Genomic DNA, 26,249 nt, shown 5'->3' with positions numbered 1-26,249 from the left:
TGTTGAAACCCACCTTCTTTTCCGCATTCATTCCCTAATTATTTTTCCCTGTCTTCTTCGCAAATTGCTTTGCCCTGAATACCGCCATCGCAATATGTCATGTGATGTCCATCTCTTCAACATCTTCAGGGTGTATCTAATCAAGATCGGAAAATGAAATCTGAGGAGGCAACTCGCCAGCAACAAAAGCGTTGTAGCAGTTCACCAATCCAGATGCAAGAGCAATATTCTCTTCGGCTTCCTTTGGAACAAATACTGAAGCAGGAGCTTTTGAAGAAGAGGCAGCTTGTGGATAAGGCATTGAAGTTGGAGTAACATAAGATGATGGTTGTGGAGCAGCAAACACTTGACTTTGAGGAGTTGTAAAAGATGAGAAGGCATTGTTTGTAGATATCCCGAGATTAGCAGTTGAGTAAGAGTTCACATGATTGATTTCCCTCTGTTTGTCATTAAGATCACAAGCTTTGATGATTGCCATGGTTTCAGCCAGACTAAATCCATTAAGATCTTTTGTTTTCTTGATGACGGCAACATTCATATCCCATGTCTTTGGGATAGAGTTTAGCAACATTTTGTTGATTTCAGATATTGGCACAGAGATTCCGGCAGAACTCGTCTCAGTAGTCAGTGTGATGAATCGTTGAAGTTGACATAAACAACATAAAATGAGTTATAGAATTACCTCTTGTTGTAGCTTGTAGTTTTGGCCTTTAAGAACTTAGCACCTCAAATATGATGCCTCAAATGGTTCACAAACACCATGAAAAAAGGAATTTTGAGAGAGAATATGGAGCACTAAAATTCGGCTATGCTTCTCCAAGAATGCATGTTCAACCAATTTTAGGCCAAAGGGGTGTCATATATATAGTGTAGGAATTCAAGGGTCATGGGTAAACCCTAATCCATACACTTAGGTTATGATCCATATTTCATGTGGGCTAACTCTTCATGGATACTTACATAAACTTAGCCCAACATGGATCAATAGCCCAAACAATATATATATATCACTGATTTACACAATTAGTCCTCATTAATTCAATTAGTCTCTTTTGATCACTAAATTAATTCCAAATTAATTATTACGTGGGGGTCGGATGCGACAATTTTTTCCGTTGTTTGTTTATACTTTGAACACTGTTATGTGGTAGCTTTTTAACATAATAGGCAGTGTTTATGATGATAAAAAGAACTAATCTGTAAATATTCTTTCATGAACTATTTGTTTATACTTTGTTTATACTTTGAACACTGTTGTGGGGTAGCTTTATTCCGATTGTTAAACATGTTATTGATTAAATATATGATAAAAAAAAGTATTTTGCCACCCTAAATGCATGCACAAAAGGCGAAACTGGAAACATGTGGAAGCATTAGTATAATGGACATGAGTTGAGGTATTTGTTTATTGTTTTCGATGATTTTGCTATTACAATGGACATGCTTTTACATCTTTCTGTAGAAAAATATTGCATTCAAAAAGAATACATGACACACCCGCTTTCCAAAATGCTTCAAAAAGTACATGGGTCACTGAATCTGGATAATCCAGGATTTAGTTCCATCTATAGATTTTGGCCATTAATCCCTTTGCGACTTGGGTACAGCTTTTCTCGTTGGCAACCATGTAAATGTTAATGGATTTGGAAGAAAAAAACAGGACAAATAGGTAAATACATAGTATCTTAATACATTAAGCCGAGTTTTTGGCTTAACCCATTAAATAAGTCATTTACTCCGGATTAAGTCAAAAACAAACAATAAATAGATTGCATACCAGTTTATTTATCAAGATTTTTAATAGAAAAAGAAATCAAATATTCGTCTTCACTATATAACATTACTACATAACAATAAACTAAGTTAATTCAAATAAATACACATGTTGTATACGGCTTCATTTCAGGAGGGGCCACTCATTTGAAACTTTCATGAACTTCTTAATTTGAGCAAACATATGTGGTCTGTCTAAATTGCATGCATTGGTCCTCTGCTTAGCAGGCTCCTATATCACGCAACAACAGAAAGAGAAAAGATTCAATTATTGAATTATTGGGTTATAGAAAATTATATATTATAACTTATAAAGATGTAAATTTTCAGGAAATAAAAAAATAGAAAAAAAGCGTGTTAATTTAAAGTACATTGTTATTTACTGCGTTTACCACCTAAATATGGGAATTGCACCAAATGGCAATGTGTTTTGGCTTTTAGTAAAAAAAGAAAAAAAAAATGCAAAAAACAGAAATAAAAGTAAAAGATTACTAATAATCCTATTAAAATGGCAACGCATTTTGTAGATTAACCTTAATTTTTTTTACTAAAAAACATTTACATATTTGTCTAAAACTAAAAGATTACTAATAAACCTATTAAAATAGCCAAACAAAAAAATAGACTTTGTTTAAAAATAAAAAAATAAAATAAAAAACCTAAATCGACAATAAAGGACCTAAGACAAAGCCATTTGATATGGTGCAAATACATTGCCCATGTAGTCATGATTTCCCAACACTACAAAATAAAAAATAAAATCATTATATATTTATATTATAGAACAATTTTATCCTTTTACTATTTTCTCTATTTAGTTTCATAGTAAACAAAATTACCTGAGTAGCATTGTTTTTGTAAGCTCTTTGTTGTATATATTTCACTAACTGATTCAACAAACAAAGGATCTTTATTCTATGTTAATCCATCGTCGTAAAAGTCGTCACCAGTTGATATGATGAAGTCCACATTCAATTTCTCTCCCATTTTCCCCATCTAAAATGTAAAAAAAAAAAAAAAAAAAAAAAAATACATGTTTTAATATAACTGCTTGTTAAATGTGTAAATTATGATATAATATCATAAAAATTAGACCGAAGGAAAATACATGTTGTAGAAGAAAATATCATGATACACGTTTTAATATTACTTATATATGGCATATCTACAAAACTGACCATACCATAATGGAAATTAAAATAACAAAGGACCCAATTTCTTTGTGTTTACCGAAATTACACTAAAGCAGCTCCAGAGTTGATTGAAATTAACAATTCTCCAAATTCAAGAAAAGCCAGCACCGTTGTTTAAGTATTAGAATAGCCAAACAGGTTTAATGAAATTACGTTGAAAAGGAATCATCTGTGTTGATTAATATTTTTTGGAGCGTCACAGTAGTCATCCTTAAGAAAAAAATTACCTTTTGACACTTCCAATAATTTCTTCCCGTAACCTGTATGGCCATGTTTTTAGGTCATCTTCTGTTGATTTCAGTAAAAGATCTGCACTTTTATAAATTCAAGAATAAGATAAAATAATTATAAAATAAATACATAAATCTGAAAAAAGAAAAGATCATTTAAATACCTATAATAAGGGGTTATTTTTTTCTCATTAAAAGGCGATCGACCAATATGGCTCTTTGTGCGTCTACCGAATGGATCAAATGCTTACCTCCTCTATTCATAAAATAAGCAGCAATGAAAGTAGAATTTAAAATTGAAGCAAATATCGAAGGAGCACCACACAGGAAAAGAAACCCAATTCCATATGAGCACAAAACCTCTACCACTGCCTCCTTTGTGACCCACTCTCAAAGCAAGAAAGAATCAAATTCCATAATGGCGGAAAAGCAATCGTGCAACAGAGGACTTAAAGCAGAGAATGAAAAATATAGAAAACGGATATAGAAATATTATGTTACCTGTACCATCTTTGTTCTTCAAAATACTAATGATCTCCATCTGTGCTTCACATTCTGTTTACGTTGTTCGCTTAATTCTCTCTCCCCGCCAAAATTGAAATTGGAAATCAAAACTTGAAATCGGAAAACTGAGACAATGGAAAAAGACAACACTTAATGGATAAAACATATCAAATACTTGGTCAAAGCCTGTCCAAAAACTGTATAAAATTCAATCTTTTTATCATATGTTATATCAAGGTCAAGGTAAAAAAATATAAATGCTCAAGAAAAAAAGTCACAAGAATGTAAACAGAATGTGAAGCTGGCGACCTAAAACAGACAAAGGAATCGGTAAGACTCACTCCATCATAGTTAAAACTACGTGGGGAGTCCCCGCGTTGCGGGGTCGGATTTCTGTTGTTTGTTCTTTTTGTAAATGTTGTTTGATCAACTATTTGTTTATAGTTTGAGTATTGTTATGGGGCAGTAATATTGTTTCGTCATGGATAATTTTTTTGTTGTCGGATAAGCTATTTATCGAAATATATACTTCATGGGTTTATCCTTTGGTTGATGGGATCGAACCGAAGAGCCGGATTCCACGGATCAAATACTTCATGGTTTTTTCCTCATTAAGTGTTGTCTAAGTATAACATTGGCTAGCTCAAAAAACATTTGATAATATGACAACACACGTATCTGATAAAAGCAAAGTCACCACAGCAAAAAAAAAAAAAAAAAAACAAAATCAATTTGTTGATTAGTGTGTGTTCCAGTATGTTAATAAGTTCAATTGTCGGCTTTCTTAGATTCCATAAGTCCTGAGAAAAGAAAAGAAAAAAAAACATATCAAAACTTTGGGATGTTCAATCGTCGGCTTTGTTAGGTAACTTCTAAAATTGAAAATTAATCTAAAGTTCATGCATAACTTAAAAAATAAATAAATAAATAAATAAAAATTATTCGGATGTTCAAGTATGGTTTATTTACCTGATTCTTAGTTGAAGATTAGGCATCGAACAATATCCGTTGTTGCCCATGTGGCGAAATCTGTTGTAATAGTGGAAGGCAACTGCAAACATTATATTTCAATGAATTACCAAAAGTTCTATTTAATTAACTATTAAAAAACATATCAATTAGCTGATAATAGTGGTTAAATTTGTAACAAATAGGAATATATTTTTCCTTTTGGTAAAAAAAATGAAAACAAATTGCATAAACCAAATAAATGTGTAAATTCAAAGTACGTTGCTATTTAGTGTAGCTGTCAATTAAAAATGGAAAATTGACCAAATGGCAATGTATTTTGGTTTTTAGAAAAGGAAATGAAAACAAATTGCAAAAAACAAAAAAAAAAAGTTCAAATAGAAAATTTGCTGCTATGTACTGTTGTTGCCACCTAAATTTGAAAAAAAAAACCTAAATCTAAAAAAGAATTGAAAGTGAGCCACTGTTAGATATGTATGAATCGAAAGTCAACCAAAACTTGTCATACTTTGCCTAAAAGTAACATCTAATATTTTATTAAGGTTATTCTAATGTAATTCTATTAAATTTGTTTAAAATTTTCAAATTCAGGTATTTTAGTTAAACTGTATACACGGGAAATTTTCGTTAAAAACTCTTCAAGTCAGTAACTTTTACCAAAGAAGCTGTATGCAATGGCAGTTTGGTCAAAAACTATGAAATCATGAAGTTTTTAACCCAAAAAAGAGTATGCGGTGGTTACCAACTTCCTTTGCCATTTTACATATTACATAAGAAAAATATACTGCACACGTGTCATCAATGGAGAAACATCTTTGCAAACAGAAATACCTCTCTCCAAGCATTGTTCAGTGACCTGTCATCAATGGAGAAACAGAATTCAAAAAACTAAAAATAAAGATAAAAATTCTATTAATTTTAATAATCTTCATCAATTTTAATATGAGGTGTACCTCTAGAAGTCGTTTTGTGGCTTCATCAACATTTCTACATAAAAATGTCTTTGAGGTATCAGCATGATAACCCTAATAAAAAGATGGATAAAAAAATATATAATATTTCTATAAAAAAAGAATATGATAATCTTACATCTAAGTAAACGGTGACATCAATATTTATAATATCTCCATCCTGCATAAAAGAGTAACACCCAAATTGGAAGCAGGTGGAGAAAGCGAAGGAAGGCAGACGACAAATGCAGAAGAACAACAGGCAGAATCAGTTAAAACACATAACCAAACCATTATAGCAGAATCGAGCAAAATTAACAATAAACAATTTGTGTTCTTAATATTGAATCTCAAATTACTAATCGAAATCAATAATTTTCTTACTCCTAAATTCAATAGAAAAAATTAGTTAAAGATAATCCTAAATTAATCACTCAAAATTGGAAACAGTAGATGTTTTTTACCTGCTTGTCCTTTTCTATCCCTTGATACCATTGTTGTGTCGAATCAATTGCTGAAAGTCTAGCGATTCGTAGTTCTGGAGTAAAAAAAAACCTCGACACAACCGTTGTGTTGAATGGAGTAGCCAAATTTGTAGGGTGCTTCAAAATACATCAGAAAAATGTTACAGATAAAGCAAAACAATGACATAAAAATAATAGTATGTCACCTCTGGTTTGGAAGTCTAACCTAAAGCTGCAATTTTGGAAGTCGGTGTCGGTGGGGGATTTAGCTGGTCGATTTGAGAGATATGCAGCAACTAAGAAGCAGGCGTGGAAATTTTTATGGGCTTTTAAAAAGGAAAAAATAATAAGATTCGGTTCAGGCATTTTATCGAGCAGGTGGTGTGCATAAATATTAGTTTCAAATTCCTGTGAAAATTAGATACATAGAAGAAAACCCCATTTCAGCTAAAGAAGAATATGGAAGAAAAAAACAAAGAAAATGTGAAAAATACAGTCTAGCATCATCCTCTGATGTTATTTTAATATGTGCACATTCATGATTTCATCAGAATCTATCAACTTAATCACAAAGCTAATAAAATAAGGATCTGAACGGGTAATATAATATGCAAAACGTGAATAAAGTGTTGATGAAAACAATGAATAAATAATTGAATCTACGTATGAGTTTGATCTGAATTGGTATGTATATAAGAATATACCAACTACATGAAGCATCAAGCTGTTATTTATTTCCACAACCGGGAGGTCTACCCCTTCGTCTCTTCCCTGAAGACGGTGTCGAAGATGAGAAGTCACCGGATTGTCCTGCCGCTGGACCATGCGCGTGCCTGGGAGGAGAAAGAGGATGAACACAAACCTGAAAATAAAACAAACTAACAACGATGGATTGTACAGAAGAGAAAAACGAAGGTTACCAATTACCACTCCACGCCAAACAAAAATCTATGCCCGAATCAGTTCTTGGTTGATGTTAGAACAGAGAAGGTGAAAATCGAAATGAAACACTAAAAAAAATGTACAGCTGGTGAAGATGTCGAAATTTTAAATCAAAATCGACGACAACGGTAGGCAAAGCTAGACTTCACTTCGTTTCTAATACCCTGGATGAACGCTAAATCAGCAACAAATCTGAAAATCGAATTGTATTAAAAAGCTGAAATCAAAGATTGCTTACCTGCAAAAGGCGAATTGACAGTGGTATAGAGGTTGAACCCTAAATCAGCAAGAAATTTGAGAAGAACGATGATAAACATAGCAGAAGCTGACGGTGGAAGGAGAAGGTGCAGGGACGTCGTAGAAAGAGAGCAAGAAGGTTGATGAAAACATCGGTGTACATACCGGATTTCTTTAGCTCCTTTGGTGCTTCAAAGTCATCCATGGAGTCTTTGGCTGTGGCTGATGGCGGTGATGGAGTCCGAAAATCGACTTTGGGAAGTGGAATAAACCGACAGATAGATTCTAAACCGAACCACTACCCCCAATCGTGGAGCGCTGGGGTCAGGAGGTTGAAGAAGACGCACCAGACAAAACCTGATGAAGAAACGTAAGCAACGGTGGTGGTGGCTGAATAGAAAAGACTGAAACAATTAGAAAGCGGTGGAAGCGGCGGCTCACCTTCTCTAGCACCTCCGAAGGAAGAAAGAGAACGGAAGGTTTGGATGCTCATCTGAAATTTCGAAGATATGGACGCAGGGGAAATATCAGGAAGCGGATAAAACCAAACGATCATCAACACGTTTATAAAAGAATGTGAATATTTCCATAAAATGCCCAAACGGAAACAACACATCCATAGACTATTCTTGCCAAAAAGCACACAACTTCACTATTCATCTTGCAAGCCAAGTTTAATATATATATAATAATGTGGATCATCATATTAAAATATAAATCTAAATAAAATAATGAGAAAGTAATTTCATTTATGGAATTCGTAGCTGTTATGCCTCTTGAAAAAAAAACAAAATAATAATAATAATAATAAGTAGAACGTTACCGAATACAATAGATCCATCCAATCCCATCCCATCTGTTTAAGCATCATAATCCTAGTTTTTACATAGAACATAAGGAACAGTATATGTAGATTTTTAGATGCACAATAAGAAAAAAAGTGAGTTTATCATATGGAATCACGGTCCAAGAATAGAAAAGCGAAAGGAAGAAGCTCGTAACTCTTTTACCTTGTTAAGATAGGATAAAGGGAAACAAACATCAGACCTTTGTATTGTGACTTTTTTTACAATGTTTCATCGCCAACATTTCCTTTCGAGCCTTCTATGAAAGGAAAGCATATCAGGAGGTGTCCATTCATAATCAACTGAAATGGTTGATTCAACTATCTGTTAGCGTATCAGATAATTTGAAGGAAATTACCAAAACAACAAAATAAATGTGATAGGAAAAAACACAAAAGATATCAAAGTGGTGGTGAGGTGTGGAAAAAGTAACCTGAACACTTGAATTACCTGTTAACATAACAAATTACTTCCAATTATCAATTATGACCACGACAAAATATTCCAACTAATGAGAGAATTGTGAAAAAAGTACAAAACTAACCTGTTCCTAGTATGGTATAGGATTTAACAGCAACACGTGCTGATGATATATGGTCCACTAGCATGGCATAGACAGCTCCGGCGCGCCAGCCTCGCCTGGCGCTCCCTTGACAGCCTTGCTGGGGACTCCCTTGCCAGCCCTGCTGGGGACTCTCCTGCCGGCTCGGCCAGACGCTCCCTCGCCTTGCACTCCCTTGCCATCCTCTCCTGGTGCGCGCCCGCCAGCCCCGCCCGGCGCCTCCGGGCGACCTCGGCCAGCTCCTTGCTAGCTGGGCCTAAATTGGGCTGGCCCAAGGCCTGACCTAATTGTCCCCTATATAATGAACAGTACCTCCTCCATGGAGGGGGCTCTTCCCCAAGTGGTTCAGCCGCCACTAGATCCTTCCATTTGGCTCAGCTGCCACTATACTCCGGCCGGGTGGCTCAGACGCCACACGCCGCCGTCAACCACCATACACCACCACTAGCACCAAGATGGTTCCCTCCAGCTATGGAGAACCATCTCAGATCTTCTAGCTGATCTAACTTGACCGTCGGAGTCCGCTCCTGGGGCACAGTCCCTGGGACGGCTCTAACGACTTTGCACTGTGATATCCAGATCTCCGCCGCAACAGAAGACCAGAAGAGTCGCCGGAGGTCGATGTCGCATCATTTGACGCCATCCCGAATTCGAGCAAGTAGAAAAAGCCTCAGGTTTCCTCAGATCTGATTATTTTCTAGTATCATTTGTTCAGATCTGTTTATTTTTTTGCCAAGATCTGTTCAAACTTGCTTCACCATATCTTAGATCTGTAGATCCATCATATTTTTTAGTTCAGATCTATGGATCTATATGATTTCCTTCACTCAAACACTCCCCAAGTGTACACAAATCTTCTTAGATTTGTTCTTGGTTCATATTTGGGGGTTTTGTTGAGAAGGATGAAGAGAAAATAAATTTTTATGAGCTTTTCGTTCAGATCTCTTGATTTGTTGAGTTTTTCCCGTTCAGATCTTCAGATCTGTTGAGTTTCTTGCTCAGATATCTAGATATGTTTCGTTTTAGATCATTTGAGCAACACTCAGGTTTTAAAAGACATCATAAGATCTAATTTTCGTCTATATTTTGATGGGTTCTTCAGCAAGTAGTGAAGAAGGAATTTCTCATGAGTTCTTAACCCATTTTCGTTTTTATTTTGGTGTTCTTTCTAAGAAATCTGAGAAGAAGAGAAGTTTCTACTCCATGTTTAGTGTATATGTTTACAAAAAAAAAGAACGATTTTTTATTTTTGTATAGAACTTCAATTTCTGAAACATTTACTTGTACATTCAGCCATATGGCTTGTACATTTTACAAAACCCTCATAAAGAAAAAGAGAAGGGATGAGAAGTTATGATGGGTCTTAACCCACTTTCAGTTTATATATTTTTCAGAAAATCCTATTTGGTTTAGGATTCTCAAGTATTATTCAAGTTGTTTGCAAATTTGAAAGAAGAAATAAGTTTCTATTAATTTCTTATCTTCTCAATTCCAGAAAACTCATTTTTCATTGTGCTGTAATCCTTGAACATTTTCAAAAGCTAGTAAAGTTACTTTTACCCCTATGGTTTTACCATTTTAATTAATGGTTAGTCAAAAAAACGCATATACAAGCTAGAAGACAAATGCATAAAAAAAAGCAAATATATATGCGCAGAGAATATTTTACAGCTCACGTTTACAGTGAATTGTGAAAAATATTACAACAATGAGTTGTCACTAGTAAGCCTTGTCACTCTTAAGCCGACAAAAAAAAAAGGGGGGGGGGGGGGGGGGAATTACCATGGCTTACAGTTTACTGGTTCGTCAAAATAAAAAAGAAAAAAAGCGGGTGTACGGATGATACAAAAAGTAACCAATATAAAAGAAGGGAAAAAGAGATAGTATACAAAATGGTGATTCATTTTCATATCAACAAAGAAAAAACCAGATACAGCAGTTGTATGGCTCTTTGTCGTTACATGACCGACCAAAAAAAAGGGAGAGGGGTATGGGTGTATACAGGCTGTACACCATAAGCCAAAAGTTAAAAATGTGGGTGGGACCCATGTGGTCCAATCCTCAATGGACAGAAAAAGCAAAATCGGGCCCCACTTGGCTCTCACAAACCACCGGCGACGAGCCAGTCAAACATTACCGGAAAGTTGAAGTCCGGCCATCTCTCACCCATCCGAAGGCAAAACCCTCAGTTGACCCCACCTAGTTCACACTCCTTCGAAACCTCCATGGTGGTGGCCTGGGTTCTTCGTGTCTTTCTCCCACCAAAAGTAGCCCTTGAAACCACCGCGTCGACCACCACTCCCTCACTATGACGTCACATTTCCGATCTCCTCTCTCAGATGGTGTTTTCCGACGAGAAATAAAAGCAGGACCATCCAATAAACCAACACAGCTGGCGGAGACGCTGCTTTGATCCCCGGTGTCTGTCAAATCCGGCGCAAACCACCTGCCTGCTCCGACTTTCCTCCATAGTGGACGCCTTCCATCGAGAAACCTAAGGTCATCGATTCGCCTGACTACCTTTAAGCGACGACCAGATATTTCGTTGTCACATTCCGATCCCTTTGCAATCAACGACGGTCACTGACGAAGGAAATACCAAGACCAGATATTTCGTAAGTTCGCCGCCTCTCAACACCTGTGGGGTTTTCCAAGATTGATAGTTGATGTTGATTCATCATCATCTATTATTGTTGATACCTACGATCCAAAGCAACACAACGAAACCCTAGACAGAGAGATGAAAGAGGACACAAAAAATCCAAAACAGAACCCCCCCCCCCCCCATTAGACGGAGCATCTGTCACACCCCGATCATTGTCGGAATCGATCAAGGCGTGATATATTGTTCAAAGTCTCACGACAACTATGTTATAATATGATTAGATTCAATTAAGTACTAAGTATGCAAACAAGATCCACAACATACAAATACAAATCCAAATACGAACAACATTTATTACATCAAATTTAAATAGTCTTGTGGATTTCTAAGGCACAACCTATTTTTCATCAACTTCATTCTTCAAATCTGCATCATGGGTAAAAACAAGTCAACTACGAGAGTTGGTGAGTAATCTAATTTTAGTAGAGAAAATTGTGAAGTTGAAACATTTATAATTTGAAATTTGTTTTCTTTTGAAGTCGGCAAACAATTGTATTTGAAATAACGGTTTATAAATCAAAAATTGATTAACAAATGATAACAACAACAATAAGTCCTCACCCTATATATACATATGTATATATATATATATATATATATATATATATATAGGATGGAACATCTAATCATCATACACACTCAACCACGTGCGATCAATCACCTTAGCGTCCCAAGGCGGGGTGGTCAACCCAATAGCACTATTATTGTCCATAACGTACCTCAAGAATACGGGCATAGTCATGGAGATTAGACTAAAAATGGTAATGCACTATAAGTACATGTAGCGTAAACAAACAATAGTTATACAATTAATGACTCACGTATAAATGTCCCAACAATGTCTCAATTGTGATAAAACAATAAAATGAAGTTGGAACATATTAGAACCACATGATACACCCCAAAAGTATTGAAAATTATAAAATATGGGGTAGATTACTCACATTAGTCCCAAAACGAAATGCGTGTGTCGTACGATACACGGTTCGGGTCAAAATGGTGTAGAACCTAATATAATTAATAGTTTTGGTTTAGGAACTGCTAAACGAGAATGGAGAATTAATACAAATAATTAGACACATATTCTTATATTAGACGAATTAACAATAATTCATTTTGATTAGAATATTAAGGTATTCATTTGTTAAATGAATTTTAAATTGAATTAATTACGTTGCATAATTAATTTATATTTTCAATTTAGGCCAGATTTTAATAATTTCTTATTAAAATAATAACTTGCCAAATTATAATTATTTACATATTTTAACAATTATTTATATGAAATAATCATTAAAATGCATTTTTACATGCTTAAATACTTACGAAAATGGTTTTAAATAGTAAACAGTATTGAAAAATTATGAAATTATTAGGAAATCATTATTTCATACAATATTAATTACTGTAAAATTTTTATATTTTTCTGAACTGTTTTAGTATTTATTTAATACTTTAATGATTAAACAACAACAAAATCCGAGAAAAATAATAAATGATTCCCAAAAATTCTGTAAAATTAACCATAGTTTTATAACATGATATAGAGCCCATTGTATAGGTTTCGGATATTTGTGACTATGGGAAGTATTTTTTATATATTTCATTATTAATTAATCAATAAATTCATAAATAATAGTAAACAGTAATATAAATGCATGAAACTTCATAAATTATGTTTAATCAATATATGGGTCATCCCAGAATTTTCTCAGAATTTATTGAATGCAAAAAGTATTTTATGTGAATTATTGTCCTACTTTATTGCAATAATTATAGTAATTCAATAAAAATAAGTTATTTTCTGAAAATTTCCAGAACTTCTTATTTTATTGATGGGATTCTGGGAAAAATCAGGTTTATGCATAAAATGAATTTTAGATAGTTTGGTGGATTTAATTTGTTTCTTGTATGAATTTGAAACTTTTAACAACATACCTTGATGAATGCTTCAAGAGGGATGAAGATTTGAGTATAATAGATTGTACTTGGCTGGAATATGAGTATATCTTAGATGAATTTCGAGATTGAGAGTGAGAGAAAGAATAGAGAAGGTTTAAGTGGTGAAGAGAATAATGAGTTGGGAGAAAAAGGAAAGGAAAGTGGATGGGAGGTGTGAGTGGGAGACCATGGGAATAATCTTTTTGCTTTTGGTGGTCTTCATAATTTCCCACTAACACAAGCATCTTTTACATAATTAATATAAGAGTTTTATAAAATTTAATGTAAAGTTTATAAAAATAGAGTTTTATAAAATTTAATGTAAAGTTTATAAAAATGGAGTTTTATAAAAGATAGGTTATTATTTGATTATAACAATCTACTTTGATTTGAAGTTTAATTATAGCATTCAAGTTTGATTCTTTTAATTTAATTAGAGCATTATACTTTGATTTGATTTTAATATGGTATCATAATTTAATTTGATTATAGTTATAACGTTGTACTATACTATGTTGCTATTAACGTCAATTTATATCGTAGTGTATGAGTTTTGATCCTATTAGCGTCAAGTAATTTTGAGTAGGGTTTATTAAATTTCCAATTGGGTTGGGTTGACCCGAATCCATTTTAGGCGGATGTCACAATCTCCCCTACTTTAGGAAATTTCGTCCCGGAATTTAAGAAGAGAGTACCTTAAGAGAAAAGTTATGGGTATTTGGTACGCATAAGATCCTCACGCTCCCATGTATACTCAGGTCCACGTGCCGACTGCCACCTGACCTTAACCAGGGGAATGCGACTTCTTTTGAGTTGCTTTTCCTTTCGATCGGCAATTTCCAAGGGTTTCTCGGTAAATTGCATTGTCTCGTCGATTTGGATATCCTCGAGAGGAACATGAAGGTTCTCGTCTGCTAAACACTTCTTGAGGTTGGCTATATGAAATACTGGGTGAACTTTCTTAAGCTCTGTTGGTAGATCCAACTCGTAGGCTACTGGTCCGATCCTTTTTATGATCTTAACGGGCCTACGTAGTGTGGTGCCAATTTACCCTTGCGTCCAAATCGAACCACACCTTTCCATGAGGACACTTTTAACATGACCATGTCACCCATGGTAAATTCAAGCGGTTTGCGTCGCTTGTCGGCATAACTCTTTTGTCGGCTACAAGCTGCGAGAAGGTTATCGCGAATCTGAGTGATTTTGTCGGTTGTTTCCTGGATAAGCTCAGGACCAACGATTGGAGAATCCACTGTTGCGCGAATCACGTGGGACTCACCAATTTCATGCCAGCAAATAGGAGATCGGCATTTACGGCCATACAATGCCTCAAATGGTGGCATCTTGATGCTAGAATGATAACTGTTATTATAGGAGAATTCCACCAACGGTAAATGAGAGTCCCAGTTTCCTCCGAAATCCAAGACACACGCCCTCAACATATCTTCGAGTGTTTGAATTGTCCTCTCAGATTGACCATCGATCTGAGGATGATAGGCGGTACTGAGATCGAGGCGGGTTCCCATGGCTGTTTGAAGTGATTGCCAAACCCGAGAGAGAAATCTCCCATCATGATCTGAAATGATGCTGAGAGGAATGCCATGCCGACTAACTATCTCGTTGATGTAAATCCGAGCAAGTTTTTCGACTTTGAAATTTTCACGGATGGGAAGGAAATGAGCGGATTTGGTCAAACGGTCAATGATTATCCAAATGCTGTCGTGTCCTTTTGTGGTACGGGGAAGTTTGGTTACGAAATCCATGGCGATCGCTTCCCATTTCCACCTGGGGATTTCTGGTTGGACCAATAGTCCAGAGGGTCGTTGATGTTCTACTTTGACCCTGGAACATGTAAGACATTAGGCCACGAATAAAGCAATATCCTTTTTCATTCCCGACCACCAATAATTGGTTCTCAGGCCATGATACATCTTGTCAGTGCCCGGATGAATGGAATATCGGGTTTTATGGATTTCTTCCATCAGGAATATACGAAGATTGTCACGATCTGGGATCCAGATGCGATCTTGATAATAGAAAATACCATCAGATTTAATTTCCAACTCCCCATCAATTCCCGTGGGCATGTCATTTTCGGTAATTGCCGAGTGTTGGGCTCCTCGAATTCGGTCGCTGAGATTGGACAAGATAGGAGAACATATTAGATGAAATGCATGGGCATGTTCTTTCGACTTAACGCGTCGGCTACGACGTTTGCCTTGCCCGGATGATAGCGTATTTCACACTCGTAATCATTTAGGAGCTCGACCCATCGTCTTTGCCTCATATTGAGTTCCTTTTTATTAAGAATATGTTGCAAGCTCTTGTGGTCGGTGAAAATTACGCATTTAGTGCCGTAAAGGTAATGCCTCCAAATTTTAAGAGCGAAAACCACGGCACCGAGCTCCAAATCATGAGTCGTACAATTCCTTTCGTGGATTTTGAGTTGTCGTGATGCGTAAGCTATAACCTTTCCCCTTTGCATCAAAACACAACCTAAACCGAGATTGGAGGCATCGCAGAATACCACGAAATCTTCGGATCCTTCAGGGAGTGTAAGAATCGAAGCGTCACACAAACTTTGTTTAAGGGTTTGGAAAGCGTATTCCTGCTTGGGTCCCCAATCAAATGGTGTACCCTTGCAAGTGAGAGAAGTAAGCGGTAAAGCAATCTTTGAGAAATTTGAAATGAAACGCCGGTAATACCCGGCTAAACCGATGAAGGACCGAATTTCCTTGGGGGTACGTGGGGCTTTCCAATTCTGGACTGCTTCAACTTTTGCGGGATCGACTAAAATACCCTTATCACTTACAATATGACCAAGGAATTGTACCTCATTTAACCAAAACTCGCATTTCGAAAATTTGGCGTAGAGTCGATTTCCTTGCAACGTTTGGAGAGTTAGGCAAAGATGTCTTTCATGCTCTGCCTTTGTCTTGGAGTAAATGGGGATGTCATCAATAAAGACGATAACAAAACGGTCGAGATAAGGTTTAAATACCCGATTCATCAAGTCCATGAATACGGCAGGGGCATTTGTTAGGTCGAAAGGCATAACGGTGAACTCGTAATGACCATAGCGGGTTCGGAAAGCGGTTTTGGGGATGTCTTCTTCCCGTACTCGAAGTTGGTGATAACCCGAGCGAAGGTCAATTTTTGAGAAGCATGAAGCTCCTTGAAGCTGATCAAAAAGGTCGTCGATCCGAGGTAACGGATATCGGTTCTTGATGGTTAATTTATTTAACTCCCGATAATCGATACACATACGAAACGAACCATCTTTCTTTTTGATGAAGAGAACCGGGGCTCCTCAGTGGGAAGTACTAGGGCGGATAAATCCCTTATCGGTTAATTCTTGGAGCTGACTTGCCAATTCTTGCATCTCGGCTGGAGCCAACCGATATGGAGACTTGGCTATGGGAGTAGCCTCAGGAACAAGATCGATGCGGAACTCTAGCTCACGTACTGGAGGGAGTCCAGATACGTCATCAGGAAAGATGTCGGGAAAGTCTCGTACTATCGGAATATCTTCGATCTTCTTTTCTTTGACCTTTGTTTCCACCACATGGGCTAAGAAAGCCATATATTCTTTTCGTAGATATGATCGAGCTTGAGTACATGACATAAGACTAAGCTTTTTCGAATGAGTCTCGCCATAAATACGAAGACTTTGACCGTCGGCGAGAGGAATACGAATGAACTTATCGTAACATACTATTTCAGCATGGTTTTGGGATAGCCAATTCATTCCTACGATGATGTTGAAGCTACCAAGTTCCATAGGAACTAAATTGACAGAAAATTTATGACCGCAAAAATCGAAAGTGCAATCTTGGATGACTGCATTGAGTGAAACGTATTTTCCATCGGCGACTTCTACGGTAAAGTACTCATCAAGAATCGTGCGAGATGTGTGAAGTATGGGCTCAAATTCCAAAGACACAAAACTTTTATCGGCACCTGAATCAAAAAGTAATGATGCATAACAGTCATTTATGAGAAACGTACCATTTACGACCTTGTTATCGGTCTTTGCTTGGGTTGCGGTAATGACAAAGGCTCGGCCTTTGGGAGCTGGAACCTGCATTGTTGGATTTGCCTGGGCTTGGGTGTTGATGATATTGACTAGCCTAGGATACGCGTTTCTGAAATGGGTGGGGTCACCACAGTTGAAGCATGTTCTAGTTGGATATCGGGTTTGTGTTTGCTGATTTGAGGGTAGATAGAGTGGTCGCTGAGGTTTTGGTGCACGACATGTGTCCGCCAAGTGGCCATAGCGACCACAATTCGTACAGAGGCGACACGGGCTGGTGGTCATATGGTGATAGTTACAGTGGTTACAGAGGGGGTGAGGTCCGGTATACGGCTTTTTATTCGGTTGGGCTTGTAGGGTGACTTGGGTGATAGGAGTACCAAGGGTAATAACAGCATGGTTGTGGTGATGACTATTCCGCTTCTTTTTGTCATGTCGGTGGGAGGACTCGGACTTGACAATTAGGGGGGTCTCAGGGGTCGGCTTTTCAGTTGACATCTTTGAACCCTTGCGTGGGAGGACACCATCGTTCATATTGTCCTCGTTGAGTTGACCTGCTATTTCAATGGCGGATTCTAGGGTAGATGGCCTGCTGCTGGTCACCGAATCACGGATCTGGCGTGGTAACCCTTTGATGTAGCGGCGTATTGCAATTTTCATTGGTTGAACCATGTGAGGTAGGAGTCTCGAGAGATCATGGAATCTATTGGTGTAGGTCGCGTTGTCGCCTCCCACCTGTTTCAGATTCCAGAATTCATCCTCGAGAGTTTGCAATTCGCTGTCAGGGCAGAACTTCTCCATCATGCGTTCCTTTAGTTTTGACCAGGTCATTCCCAAGGCAACAGCCTCTCCCTTTGCCCGTTTTTCTAGGTTCCACCATGTGAGAGCATGACCTTGGAGGCACCCTGTAGCATGACGGACCATCAGGTCCTCAGGACACTCGCTATGGATGAAAGTACTCTCCATTTCTTCAATCCATGTGAGGAGTGCGGTGGCACCATCGATGCCTTTGAAGTAAGGCGGATTGCAGTTACGAAAGTGCTTGAACGAGCAACGAGGAGTGGTTGCTGGAGCTTGTGGCTGAAGAGAATGAAGTTGGGTTGCAATTGTTGGGATGACGTTTGCTACCTCCTTGGCGATAAGGGCAGCTAGCCTTCGGTTGTTGCGAGCAGCGTATGGGGGTCGTAATGCCATCTACGAGAAACACGCATATGGACTTGTGAGTTATTTGTAAATTGATTATGGAAATAAAGTTTTTAGACATTGTTGGGTAAAATAATTGTAAAACACTTGTTGGCCCACACAAGTGCTACATGTTTCACATTTAGTAACCATGGAAAGCCCAAAAGGTGCCCAACACTCCTAACCATGGCCTAACAAGTGTTTTACAATTATTTTACCCAACAATGTCTAAAAACTTTATTTCCATAATCAATTTACAAATAACTCACAAGTCCATATGCGTGTTTCTCGTAGATGGCATTACGACCCCCATACGCTGCTCGCAACAACCGAAGGCTAGCTGCCCTTATCGCCAAGGAGGTAGCAAACGTCATCCCAACAATTGCAACCCAACTTCATTGTCTTCAGCCACAAGCTCCAGCAACCACTCCTCGTTGCTCGTTCAAGCACTTTCGTAACTGCAATCCGCCTTACTTCAAAGGCATCGATGGTGCCACCGCACTCCTCACATGGATTGAAGAAATGGAGAGTACTTTCATCCATAGCGAGTGTCCTGAGGACCTGATGGTCCGTCATGCTACAGGGTGCCTACAAGGTCATGCTCTCACATGGTGGAACCTAGAAAAACGGGCAAAGGGAGAGGCTGTTGCCTTGGGAATGACCTGGTCAAAACTAAAGGAACGCATGATGGAGAAGTTCTGCCCTGACAGCGAATTGCAAACTCTCGAGGATGAATTCTGGAATCTGAAACAGGTGGGAGGCGACAACGCGACCTACACCAATAGATTCCATGATCTCTCGAGACTCCTACCTCACATGGTTTAACCTATGAAAATTGCAATACGCCGCTACATCAAAGGGTTACCACGCCAGATCCGTGATTCGGTGACCAGCAGCAGGCCATCTACCCTAGAATCCGCCATTGAAATAGCAGGTCAACTCAACGAGGACAATATGAACGATGGTGTCCTCCCACGCAAGGGTTCAAAGATGTCAACTGAAAAGCCGACCCCTGAGACCCCCCCTAATTGTCAAGTCCGAGTCCTCCCACCGACATGACAAAAAGAAGCGGAAAAGTCATCACCACAACCATGTTGTTATTACCCCTGGTACTCCTATCACCCAAGTCACCCCACAAGCCCAACCGAATAAAAAGCCGTATATCGGACCTCACCCCCTCTATAACCACTGTAACTATCACCATATGACCACCAGCCCGTGTCGCCTCTGTACGAATTGTGGTCGCTATGGCCACTTGGCGGACACATGTCGTGCACCAAAAACTCAGCGACCACTCTATCTACCCTCAAATCAGCAAACACAAACCCGGTATCCAACTGGAACATGCTTCAACTGTGGTGACCCCACCCATTTCAGAAACGCGTATCCTAGGCTAGTCAATATCATCAACACCCAAGCCCAGGCAAATCCAACAATGCAGGTTCCAGCTCCCAAAGGCCGAGCCTTTGTCATTACCGCAACCCAAGCAAAGACCGATAACAAGGTCGTAAATGGTACGTTTCTCATAAATGACTATTATGCGTCAGTACTTTTTGATTCAGGTGCCGATAAAAGTTTTGTGTCTTTGGAATTTGAGCCCACACTTCACACATCTCGCACGATTCTTGATGAGTACTTTACCGTAGAAGTCGCCGATGGAAAATACGTTTCACTCAATGCAGTCATCCAAGATTGCACTTTCGATTTTTGCGGTCATAAATTTTTTGTCAATTTAGTTCCTATGGAACTTGGTAGCTTCGACATCATCGTAGGAATGGATTGGCTATCCCAAAACCATGCTGAAATAGTATGTTACGATAAGTTCATTCGTATTCCTCTCGCCGACGGTCAAAGTCTTCGTATTTATGGCGAGACTCATTCGAAAAAGCTTAGTCTTATGTCATGTACTCAAGCTCGATCATATCTACGAAAAGAATATATGGCTTTCTTAGCCCATGTGGTGGAAACAAAGGTCAAAGAAAAGAAGATCGAAGATATTCCGATAGTACGAGACTTTCCCGACATCTTTCCTGATGACGTATCTGGACTCCCTCCAGTACGTGAGCTAGAGTTCCGCATCGATCTTGTTCCTGAGGCTACTCCCATAGCCAAGTCTCCATATCGGTTGGCTCCAGCCGAGATGCAAGAATTGCCAAGTCAGCTCCAAGAATTAACCGATAAGGGATTTATCCGCCCTAGTACTTCACCCTGGAGAGCCCCGGTTCTCTTCATCAAAAAGAAAGATGGTTCGTTTCGTATGTGTATCGATTATCGGGAGTTAAATAAATTAACCATCAAGAACCGATATCCGTTACCTCGGATCGACGACCTTTTTGATCAGCTTCAAGGAGCTTCATGCTTCTCAAAAATTGACCTTCGCTCGGGTTATCACCAACTTCGAGTACGGGAAGAAGACATCCCCAAAACCGCTTTCCGACCCCGCTATGGTCATTACGAGTTCACTGTTATGCCTTTCGGCCTAACAAATGCCCCTGTCGTATTCATGGACTTGATGAATCGGGTATTTAAACCTTATCTCGACCGTTTTGTTATCGTCTTTATTGATGACATCCCCATTTACTCCAAGACAAAGGCATAGCATGAAAGACACATTTGCCTAACTCTCCAAACGTTGCAAGGAAATCGGCTCTACGCCAAATTTTCGAAATGCGAGTTTTGGTTAAATGAGGTACAATTCCTTGGTCATATTGTAAGTGATAAGGGTATTTTAGTCGATCCCGCAAAAGTTGAAGCAGTCCAGAATTGGAAAGCCCCACGTACCCCCAAGGAAATTCGGTCCTTCATCGGTTTAGCCGGGTATTACCGGCGTTTCATTTCAAATTTCTCAAAGATTGCTTTACCGCTTACTTCTCTCACTTGCAAGGGTACACCATTTGATTGGGGACCCAAGCAGGAATACGCTTTCCAAACCCTTAAACAAAGTTTGTGTGACGCTTCGATTCTTACACTCCCTGAAGGATCCGAAGATTTCGTGGTATTCTGCGATGCCTCCAATCTCGGTCTAGGTTGTGTTTTGATGCAAAAGGGAAAGGTTATAGCTTACGCATCACGACAACTCAAAATCCACGAAAGGAATTATACGACTCATGATTTGGAGCTCGGTGCCGTGGTTTTCGCTCTTAAAATTTGGAGGCATTACCTTTACGGCACTAAATGCGTAATTTTCACCGACCACAAGAGCTTGCAACATATTCTTAATCAAAAGGAACTCAATATGAGGCAAAGACGATGGGTCGAGCTCCTAAATGATTACGAGTGTGAAATACGCTATCATCCGGGCAAGGCAAACGTCGTAGCCGACGCGTTAAGCCGAAAAGAACATGCCCATGCATTTCATCTAATATGTTCTCCTATCTTGTCCAATCTCAGCGACCGAATTCGAAGAGCCCAACACTCGGCAATTACCGAAAATGACATGCCCACGGGAATTGATGGGGAGTTGGAAACTAAATCTGATGATATTTTCTATTATCAAGATCGCATCTGGATCCCAGATCGTGACAATCTTCGTATATTCCTGATGGAAGAAATCCATAAAACCCGATATTCCATTCATCCGGGCACTGACAAGATGTATCATGGCCTGAGAACCAATTATTGGTGGTCGGGAATGAAAAAGGATATTGCTTTATTCGTGGCCAAATGTCTTACATGTTCCAGGGTCAAAGTAGAACATCAACGACCCTCTGGACTATTGGTCCAACCAGAAATCCCCAGGTGGAAATGGGAAGCGATCGCCATGGATTTCGTAACCAAACTTCCCCGTACCACAAAAGGACGCGACAACATTTGGATAATCATTGACCGTTTGACCAAATCCGCTCATTTCCTTCCCATCCGTGAAAATTTCAAAGTCGAAAAACTTGCTTGGATTTACATCAACGAGATAGTTAGTCGGCATGGCATTCCTCTCAGCATCATTTCAGATCGTGATGGGAGATTTCTCTCTCGGTTTTGGCAATCACTTCAAACAGCCATGGGAACCCGCCTCGATCTTAGTACCGCCTATCATCCTCAGACCGATGGTCAATCTGAGAGGACTATTCAAACACTCGAAGATATGTTGAGGGCGTGTGTCTTGGATTTCGGAGGAAACTGGGACTCTCATTTACCATTGGTGGAATTCTCCTATAATAACAGTTATCATTCTAGCATCAAGATGCCACCATTTGAGGCATTGTATGGCCGTAAATGCCGATCTCCTATTTGCTGGCATGAAATTGGTGAGTCCCATGTGATTCGCGCAACAGTGGATTCTCCAATCGTTGGTCCTGAGCTTATCCAGGAAACAACCGACAAAATCACTCAGATTCGCGATAACCTTCTCGCAGCTCGTAGCCGACAAAAGAGTTATGCCGACAAGCGACGCAAACCGCTTGAATTTACCATGGGTGACATGGTCATGTTAAAAGTGTCCCCATGGAAAGGTGTGGTTCGATTTGGACGCAAGGGTAAATTGGCACCACGGTACGTAGGCCCGTTTAAGATCATAAAAAGGATCGGACCAGTAGCCTACGAGTTGGATCTACCAACAGAGCTTAAGAAAGTTCACCCAGTATTTCATATAGCCAACCTCAAGAAGTGTTTAGCAGACGAGAACCTTCATGTTCCTCTCGAGGATATCCAAATCGACGAGGATATCCAAATCGACGAGAACCTTAATTATGCAAAGTAATTAATTCAATTTAAAATTCATTTAACAAATGAATACCTTAATATTCTAATCAAAATGAATTATTGTTAATTCATCTAATATAAGAATATGTGTCTAATTATTTGTATTAATACTCTATTCTCGTTTAGCAGTTCCTAAACCAAAACTATTATTTATATTAGGTTCTACGCCATTTTGACCCGAATCGTGTATCGTACGACACACGCATTTCGTTTTGGGACTAATATGAGTAATCTACCCCATATTTTATAATTTTCAATACTTTTGGGGTGTATCATGTGGTTCTAATATGTTCCAACTTCATTTTATTGTTTTATCACAATTGAGACATTGTTGGGACATTTATACGCGAGTCATTAATTGTATAACTATTGTTTGTTTACGCTACATGTACTTGTAGTGCATTACCATTTTTAGTCTAATCTCCATGACTATGCCCGTATTCTTGAGGTACGTTATGGACAATAATAGCGCTATTGAGTTGACCACCCCGCCTTGGGACGCTAAGGTGATTGATCGCACGTGGTTGAGTGTGTATGATGATTAGATGCTCCATCCTATATATATATATATATATATATATATATATATATATATATATATATATATATAGGGTGAGGACTTATTGTTGTTGTTATAATTTGTTAATCAATTTTTGATTTATAAACCGTTATCTCAAATACAATTGTTTGCCGACTTCAAAAGAAAACAAATTTCAAATTATAAATGTTTCAACTTCACAATTTTCTCTACTAAAATTAGATTACTCACCAACTCTCGTAGTTGACTGTTTTTACCCATGATGCAGATTTGAAGAATGAAGTTGATGAAAAATAGGTTGTGCCTTAGAAATCCACAAGACTATTTAAATTTGATGTAATAATTGTTTTTCGTATTTTGATTTGTATTTGTATGTTGTGGATCTTGTTTGCATACTTAGTACTTAATTGAATCTAATCATAATATAACATAGTTGTCATGAGACTTTGAACAATATATCACGCCTTGATCGATTCCGACAAGGATCGGGATGTGACATTGGATAAGGAGGCTGTGGGAAGGATCCGAAAGCCGATAAACCAAACAATGATCAACACGTGTATACAAGAATGTAAATATTTCCATAAAATACCCAGGTACAAAAACAAAACGCAAACAACACATCCAAGGGCCATTCTTGCCAAACAGTTGTCAACTTCACTATTCAAAAAGATGGTCATCTTTAATATATATATATATATATATATATATATATATATATATATATATATATGAATTAAATCATATGAATTCATATTAATATATTAGAACTTATAATATATTAATAAATCATAAATAATCTCTTTTCAAAAGTTCATCATATCAAATTGCTCTCCTGAAGACAACCCAAATAGACCATGCTACTATTGTGTCAACTACATACCAATTATAGTTATGGGCTTAGACATCTAATCCAACAGTTAGTCCATATTAGTGTGACGGTTAACCACACACGCTCCACTAACGACTTGGCAATGTGCAAAGTGCAATTTAATAGAATAACATCATTTTCACATTTTTCCTAAAGTAACTAAGATTGAGAATTTATGAAAAACATTTAGTTACTTTTATAATTATCATTATACTTTTTAATGAGAATTAATGTCCTACCCTACCTTTTCGGCTAACAACCCTCCACTAGTCAAGAGTGTTGTGGGTAAGAGTGGATACCCAATGGCGGTAATTTATAGGTCCCTTCCTTAAACACCACCTATAGACCAGTTTCGTGAATGAGGTCTACTAACAGTAAGACTGACTTGTCTTATATATGTATATAAGTATTAATCTTTTAATATTATAATAGTATAAGGGTTGAATTTTAAACTTTTAAAATTCTAGAGTTCAAAATTTAATTTTTCATAAATGAGACTTCTCAAATTCCAAAACTTGAGGACAAATTTTGAACTCTTCAAAACCTCTTGGATTTTAGAACTTAATGTTTCATAAATGAGACTTTTTAAATTCCAAAACTTGAGGACAGTTTTTGAAACTCTTCAAAACCATTTAGATCAAATTTTACACTAATAAAATAATCATATAATTTTATCTTTAACCAATTTTACCTAATACCACTCATATAGCAAGATAATTCAAATTCTACAAATAATTAGTTTTTCACAAAATCAAGTAATTATCTTATAATTTGACAATCGTCATTTAATTGGATGTGGATAATCATTACCTTATCAATAAAATCGAATTTTATGAATCAAAACAATTTGGGGTAATGAGCCTAGTCCAAATCTGGCCAAAAACCCAAAAAAACTGCAACCTGATTTTGTTGTATCTTGTAGAACTTGGCCTTATAAGAGCTTAGCACCTCAAATGTGATGTCTCAAATAAGTCACAAACACCACCAACAATTGGAGGACAATGAGAGAGAGCTTGGAGGCACCAAAATCGACTAGCTTTCTACTTGGAATACCCTTGTGTACTGATTTTGGAGCTAAGGGGTTACATTTATAATGTAGAATTCCAAGGGTCACTTGTAAACCATAATTCATCCACTTAGCTTTTAATCCAACAACACTTCATAAACTCTCATATAAACTTAATCCATTACTAATCAATCATGGATCATTAGCCCAAATTATATATATCACTGATTTACATAATCAATCCCTTTTAATTCAATAGTCTCTTTTGATCACTAAATTAATTCTTGATCAATACCAATTAAATAATATGATTTCTCAATTAATATATTATTCTTATAATATATTAATAAATCACAAATAACCTCTTTCTCAACTATCCATCCTATCAAATTGCTCTGGTGAAAGCAACCCAAAAAGACCATGATACTATCGGGTCTTCAATCATCACCGGGTCTTCGGTGACTTTGGGGTCTCAAGTGACATTCTTCCTTTTCTTGGAGGGTCTGCCTCCTTTGGATGCAGACTTTGTTGGAGTCTTCCTTTTGGATGTTGTCTTGACTTTCTTAGATTTGGGCTCCGGTACTGGACCAATGGTCTGCGGTATGGAGCTAGGCAAGCTAGAACGATATGTTGCTTTATCATTCGT

The 26,249-nt window shown here is 37.7% G+C and overlaps 1 protein-coding gene and 1 long non-coding RNA gene across 17 annotated transcripts in view; both read right to left on the bottom strand.

Annotated features, from left to right (window-relative positions):
- Positions 1-1,742: 1,742 nt before the first annotated feature.
- Positions 1,743-7,831, bottom strand: LOC145164673 (uncharacterized). Of its 9 annotated transcripts, none has more exons than XR_013739849.1 (15): positions 7,704-7,831; positions 7,264-7,619; positions 7,004-7,189; positions 6,788-6,916; positions 6,310-6,491; positions 6,084-6,221; positions 5,759-5,800; positions 5,623-5,670; positions 5,501-5,525; positions 4,670-4,751; positions 3,698-4,500; positions 3,361-3,452; positions 3,194-3,275; positions 2,613-2,769; positions 1,743-2,005 (listed from the first exon to the last, which is right to left on the bottom strand). It is a non-coding gene; the product is annotated as an uncharacterized LOC145164673 (long non-coding RNA). The 9 variants fall into 9 exon arrangements; XR_013739843.1 differs by having other exon boundaries at positions 5,623-5,656; XR_013739845.1 differs by lacking the exon at positions 5,759-5,800 and having other exon boundaries at positions 3,698-3,825; positions 4,230-4,500; positions 5,623-5,694.
- Positions 7,832-8,161: 330 nt separating this feature from the next.
- Positions 8,162-26,249, bottom strand: part of LOC145164618 (transcription elongation factor SPT4 homolog 1-like) — a 34,329-nt gene continuing 16,241 nt past the window's right edge. Inside the window, exons 5-6 of one of the 8 annotated variants that reach the window (XM_079083352.1) lie at positions 12,279-12,342; positions 11,561-11,700 (exon numbers count right to left, since the gene is read on the bottom strand). In XM_079083352.1, coding sequence (XP_078939478.1) covers positions 11,695-11,700; positions 12,279-12,342 — 70 coding nt within the window. In that variant the 3' untranslated portion in view covers positions 11,561-11,694. Of the gene's footprint in view, positions 8,410-11,560; positions 11,701-11,952; positions 12,343-26,249 lie in introns of those variants that run through there. The other 7 variants (XM_079083357.1, XM_079083347.1, XM_079083379.1 and 4 more) reach the window with 7 other exon arrangements.

The sequence above is a fragment of the Lactuca virosa genome, chromosome 1, assembly GCF_052849685.1.
Source record: "Lactuca virosa cultivar CGN04683 chromosome 1, Lactuca_virosa_CGN04683_v6, whole genome shotgun sequence".
Classification (NCBI taxonomy): Eukaryota; Viridiplantae; Streptophyta; class Magnoliopsida; order Asterales; family Asteraceae; genus Lactuca; species Lactuca virosa.
The sequence above is the reverse complement of the archived record's forward strand: the minus strand, read 5'-3'. Positions and strand labels throughout refer to the sequence as shown.